Source organism: Cariama cristata, unplaced genomic scaffold, assembly GCF_000690535.1.
Source record: "Cariama cristata isolate BGI_N322 unplaced genomic scaffold, ASM69053v1 scaffold12391, whole genome shotgun sequence".
Taxonomy (NCBI): Eukaryota; Metazoa; Chordata; class Aves; order Cariamiformes; family Cariamidae; genus Cariama; species Cariama cristata.
Genome location: NW_009598764.1, coordinates 25,870 through 32,163, shown reverse-complemented (window position 1 = coordinate 32,163; position 6,294 = coordinate 25,870). Strand labels below are relative to the sequence as shown.

At 38.3% G+C, this 6,294-nt stretch overlaps 1 protein-coding gene across 1 annotated transcript in view; it reads left to right on the top strand.

Moving 5' to 3' along the window:
• The first annotated feature begins 200 nt into the window (after positions 1 to 200).
• Positions 201 to 6,294, top strand: part of TAF1A (TATA box binding protein (TBP)-associated factor, RNA polymerase I, A, 48kDa) — a 10,291-nt gene continuing 4,197 nt past the window's right edge. Inside the window, exons 1-6 of the mRNA XM_009709430.1 lie at positions 201 to 364; positions 1,632 to 1,745; positions 3,040 to 3,238; positions 3,914 to 4,044; positions 4,905 to 5,063; positions 6,208 to 6,274. Of these exons, the coding sequence (XP_009707732.1) occupies positions 1,683 to 1,745; positions 3,040 to 3,238; positions 3,914 to 4,044; positions 4,905 to 5,063; positions 6,208 to 6,274 (619 nt within the window). The 5' untranslated portion in view covers positions 201 to 364; positions 1,632 to 1,682. The remainder of the gene's footprint in view (positions 365 to 1,631; positions 1,746 to 3,039; positions 3,239 to 3,913; positions 4,045 to 4,904; positions 5,064 to 6,207; positions 6,275 to 6,294) is intronic.

Genomic DNA, 6,294 nt, shown 5'->3' with positions numbered 1-6,294 from the left:
CAGCTTTTGCTGTAGTCTTGCTTCCCTGCAGACTAGTAAGTGTGTTTACCTTCAAAACTGTGTGGCATAAAATCACTTACTGTAGTGTCTGAGACAGCTCATGTAAGAGAGATACTGCAATGGTAGGCACATTGTTTTCTGAATAAGGGCTGTGACAGTTGTGGGCTTGGTTGATTTGTTTGTTTGTTTTTTAGCATCTTCCCATGAACACAAATTAAACTTCAAGAAGAGCAAGGAATTGTGTTTAAGTTATATTCAAGATGCCGTGCTACAAAAACAGTGGAAAAGGGCTGCAGAGTTTCTGACCTTCTATATTGAGTCACTAGAGAAAGACTTTTCTAGAGAATATGTGGGTCCGTCAGAGGTAAGCCAATATCAGAGTTATTTTGCAGTTGAATACTTGCAAGAAGCATCTGTAATACCTCAGGACCAACATTTGTCTTAATTAACTAATCACAGAATTTTTTTTTAAATAAAAAGTGTCAGAGATAAGACCTGAGGAGTTAGGCAACTTTCATAAACTAAACTAGTTTCTTTAAAAAAAGACATTGAAGCTTCCAAAACCAGATAAGCAACTATTCAGGTGCTGATGTAGAAACTCTTGGATGGCAGGCTGCAGAAAGTACACCAGACCTCATCATTGGTAGTGCTCAAGGCAGCATTCTGTCCAGTTACTCACCAAAAGTCTGCCTCTGCACGGGCATGCCCCTGCTGTGGGTTTAACCAGTCTTGCTAGAGCTTGAATTCTACTGAGATCTCACTTTCAGGGATGCTGAGAATCTGCAGTGCTGTCTGATGTTTTTCCTGACAGAGTGCGCAGTGCTCTTGAAAAGTTCCCTGGGCTTGCAGGCTGTTTTTGTGGGTGTTTATTGGGGCTTGTTTTGATTTTCGTTGGTTGTTTTTTTTCATAGGCCCTTGACATAACAGATGAAAGCTTGGCTTGGTGTAAGTTAATTCCATTGGGAGTATATCTATGAAAAGTCATCTAAAGTAGTATACTAAAATGGAAAAGCAGTAAATGTGTTTGCCGCTGGCATGCCATCAATCAGAATCTGTTTGAAAGTTAGTTGCTTATTTAGGTCTTTAGCAGCTCCTCCAGTACTTGCAAAACTCCTAGCAGGTACTGAGATAGAAGGAGAAGGAAAGGGATCAGTGCTGTTAAATAAATGGAGTATAATATGGCTAGCCTGCTGGAATACTTGGTTACGTTGTGTAGGCAGACCTTGAAAACAGATGGGAAGCTGCATCTGATTGGAAATAATCTTTATTACTAAGTTCAAAGAATTATGTATACCTTGTGTCTCAGTGGGATCATATCAAAGGAAAACATAACTTTTCAGTAACAGGAGAGGGAACCTTCTGACAAATGCAGTTTTCACAAGCTTTGCTGGAATGCTGCATTTAAAATGAGCAATTATGAAGTACCCACAGAATGATTGTAATAGTCCTGCTAGATGAATATCTAGGTTACTATAGCAGTAGGTAATACTAGTATTCATTTGTTGTTTGCGATTCCAATGTACTTTTTTTAATCTGTTACAGTAACTGTAAGTTTGGTAAGACTGTATAATGGTGACTGTTGCCATTTTTGTACTAAGGTTATTTTTTTATCTCTTTCTTCCCATTAATAGATTATTTGGAGAATAGGAACTGAAATTTTGTGCCATCATTCCCGAAGCAGCATGAAAGAATTCAACTCTTTCATAGAACAGATGAAAACTTTAAGAGTAAAAAGGTATTTGAAGGTGAGTGTACTTAATACAGTCTTGATGATTTTCCATGTTTACCTGAACGCTTACTTGAGTATTAGTTTCTGAATCTCTCTCTTTTGAAATGTATTATTGACAATAGTGTCAAAAAAAAGATAATACATCTGAGTTACCAAATGCATGATATTTTAAGGGTTATTCTATACCTAACTGTATCTCATTTGGTCACAGATATGTCTTGTCAGTCCTTAGAAGTGCCTAGACCCTTTAATTAATCTTTTAATTTGAAACAGTTAAATTCTTTTTCGTGCATGCCCCAGTAACATCTAATTACATATTAACACTTGCCAAGTTTTGTTTCCAGTCCTTAATTTGGCCACTGTGCTCCTGACTAAACAGTTCTACTTGCATTTTGCCATCGTTATCCTCTCACTTTTCGAGTAGCTAATCTGTATATAAAACAGTAGGCCTTATACTGTGGACCCCTGTGTCACCCAGATGTGGTGGGTTTGGTTTTGTTTGTTTGTTTTTTTTTTCCTGTGGTGGCTCATTCAGACCTATATTGTTTTGGTTTTCTTGACTGCGTCTCACTTGTGGTGGTCCTTCTGTCTTTCATTTTGTTGTATTTATTCAAGGCATTCAACAGCAGCTCTATACAAGTTTACTAGAGCTAACTGAAGGTTTAGACTTTTATCCGCTGCCTAATCAACATGATAGGGTGGTAGGACCCTTTCATCCCTCTTTCAGGTGTTCTGCAGTTGGTAAGGCAAATGAAAACTCAGCAAACATAACCCAACTGGATTTCCTCAGGTCATTTCTGGACCTTCTTAAATAGGTGCAGCACTTGCTAATGACAAGCAGGTTTTTGAGACAGCTGCTTTTTACTGCCTTCATAAGTGCCACTGAGTGTCTGCTACCTATTGGGTGACTTTCTGCCCCACAGATTCCAAGAGCTTCAGTCCTTTCCCTTCCTGGGGATACATCTTTGTATATCAGATATGCTTTTAATTACTAATGTTTCTCCAGCATCTTCAGACCGAAAAAATTACTTAGTTTCTTGGCTCATCTCCCTGTCCCCAGTGGCACTTGTATTCTCCCATTCCTGCATTTTTCTCCGAAATCCCTTGTAAAGATACTGTTTGGATAAAAGAATATGTGTAAAATGCTCTTCTAATTAAAATACTGTACAAACAGTGTTCACAATATGTTATATGCGTGTCAGTAATGAGTCTCTTCTTTCCTTGCGCATCTGTGTAGAACTCTTCTGTATTCCTGAGAATTTCTCCTTTTGTGATGTGAAATGCTGTGGTATGGACTATTTGAATTGCAGGTTTGCTTAGAGCATGCCTTTCATCTCCTTTGTAACGGACTAATAGATGAAGCTTATGAAAATCTGTCCGTGGCAGAAAGCTGGAGGTTTGGAGAACAAACAGTCATTCAGGATAAAGAAATGAAACTGATTCGGGCTTACAGGGGAGTGTTGGACTACTATAGCTGGTCTAAGCAGAAGAACGTCCTGATGGAGCGTGGTAAGTGTGTTGACTTCAGAGTTTGGTGGTATGGATGGTACGTAATTCTCTCTCAGCAATGATGGTGGTGCCAAAATGGCACACTGATCTGCACTTTTCAGAAATGCCCTGAAATGCTATTCTGAAACTTTCTCCACCTGAATCACATTTCTTATATCCAGCCAGTATCACCTGAAATAATGATCAAGGGAATGTATTCGTTTATAGCAGTCGCTTAATCAACGCATAAGTGCTTGACTGCTGCTAGAATTTCGAGTGCTAGCAAAAGCCCCCAAAACTTGTGTTTGAATTTCAGTTTCTTTAAAGATATGTAAGTTCCTAATTGTGTGTGGCATCTAATTCTGCATATACCTGCTGGCTGTGCATTATCAGTTACATTGGATCTCTACTTGTTTCTGTGAAAATGCAAGTATTGAATTTGGTTTATGAACCATATGCTGGTAGCATCTTGTCTTGGAATACTACCTAGTTGAAACTAGGTGATGATAAATTTGAATGAAGAGCAGTGAAAAATCTCTTGTTTCAGTATTGAGGAAACTGGGCCTTTTTTCTTAAAAGCTCTACTACTGGAGTCCCTGCTTAGCAAAATGTGATCATCTCTTAAGTGCACAGCTTCTTCAAGATCCCTTTTGATTAGCAGATCTAACTTTGTGGCATTCTTTCATGTTTTGTTAGGTCAGGATGGATTTGAAGACTTGTCTGTTGAACAGGAAATGCACAGTTGCTTTCGGAAGGCAGCAGTGAACTTAAAGGAGATTATTAAAATCCCTGGAGTCTGGGATCTCTTTGTGAAATGCTATGTGGATGTAAGGACATGTTTTGCAGATACCTTCCTTTTGTGTTTCTCTGTCTAATTGTCATTAACATGTCTGTCTGTGGCTTTTTTTAATATGGATGTGGTTGACAACAAAGTATTTTAAAAGCAGCACATCTGTACGTGTATCTCACTGGCTTTGATTACACAGTTTACTCCTGGTAGAACTGCGGAGCCTGCATAGAGTACAAAAAGGACTTTATCTGTGCGTTGCCAAGAAAGAGGTAGACAAACAGCTTGCATATTTTGTTTTCATGGTGCTAGTACAGAAATTGGAGCACAGCTGCTTTGTATAATTTCCTGAAAACAAGTTCTCTTTTTGGCAGGGCAGTGTTTTTCTGGATACACTAAATGTTAAAGATGCCAAACGTGCAGTCCCTCTGTGTTTTGTTTTGTGTTTTTTTTTAAATATCTGCTTAGAATTGGTAATTAAGAAATAAAGTTAATCTTAAAAATCACTTTGAAGTTATTTACAGTTTGTAAATACTGATAAGCTCTGACTTCTCTAAGCACATCTTAGCAAATTTTGCTTGGTGCTGACAGCTGCCAAGTTCTCTCTTTAAAGATGTGGCAGGCTGCTTCACTGTCTCTTTCTAGTGAGCAAGTGCTGGTAATACTTTGAAATTAAGTAAGCGTTAAAGGAATTTTCTCCTGTAGTGGCTTCTGTGCGTGCCTTTTTCTCTATCTGTGATGAGAGTAGCCAATAAAATGAAAATACGCTAGTCTTAGTCTTATCTGGTATGCTGAACTCTTAGATACAGACTGCTATTCAGTAGTTCTGTGGCAGCCCAGAACTAGTTGTAAGAGTTTGCTAGTATGTGCCAAACTAATGACAGACTTAATTTCTCATAGTTGTTGGAGTTCTATGGAGACCATGATGAAGCCCGCCAAGTATTAAATGAATATGCCTACAACTCAAAGTTTCCTGCTAATCCCAATGCTCATGTTTACCTCTATGAGTTCCTGAAGAGACATGGTGAATCAAAGAAGTCACTCATATCTGCACTGAAGGTATCTATTATAAAGTGGATACAGACTGCGGTCATTCATGTTGCACAGTGGTCTGACAGTTTGGTTTAGTTGGACTCCTGTAACATTATTTATGCTATTGTATTCTTTGGGAAGCAGAGGGTTAGAGGAAAGTTAGTGGGAGGGATGCTAGTGGTGGAGTAAACAGTATCCTTTACTGGCTTTGAATTTGAGTCTTTGTTTTGCCTTTAACTGATACATCGTATAACTTGAAGTCAGTAAACAAGCTCAGAGAATGTCTTTACATGGTTCCAGAAGTCTGTATCAGCAGTCTTGTACATAACATACATTGATTTCTGTTACAGTTTGATCTTTACCGTATTGAAGAAATAATTAGATGCTTGCTCTTTCACATATTGATCCTATCTAGCAATTAGTTTCTCTGCTTGTTTTCAATGAGCTGGCATGTAAACTAAAATAGAAGTTAATTTCTGCTGGCTGTTGGCAGACAAGACCTTTCTGTATTAAGCTTTTGTACAGTTGCTTTTAAGTTCCTGCTTTCCTTGCATTTGCTCCTTGATCTTGGTAGCGTCTTGCAAACAGTATTTTGCAATTTGTTTTGCCACTTGATGGCACTAATGTGCTTTTGTTAGGGCAGATGTTTTAAAATAACAGCTTAGTTTAGGCTTTTAAACTGTAGCATATATGTATAAAATTCCATCTTCTCAGTGCTTTTTAGCAGTAGCTTTAGACACTAGTCTCTTACAAGATAGTGACAAACCGAAGAACTGGTCTGATAGGTCCAGAAACTGTGATCCAATGCCCAGAGCAGTAGATGGGAGAGCTAGAACTGGCCTAGGAAGGAGATGATCGTTGCCTTTTAAAAAGGGGATGCTGGATATGGATTTGAGTTCTTCCTTGGGAGTGTGTTTGTCGCATGCAGTGTTTTTCAGCAACCACCAAGGTATTTCATCCATTGTGTCAGAGTAGCGTCACAGATGTGCAAAATGGACCTAGATATTCATTCTTTATAACTAGGCACTAAGGTACCAGATTGCTTAATTTTTCCTAACCAAAACCCCCAAAACTCTGAAGCATGTGCTTCTCTTGATCAGGTAGGAGTCTTTAGAAGTTTTCATGTGAAGAGAATGTATCTGAATTTTGTGGTTTTATTTTTATTTTTTAGATCCTGCACAATACTGTTCCTTCTCATGAACTAATGATAGAATTTAATACCATGCTTCAAAAATCAAGTAAGTTTTTAAATATCTTC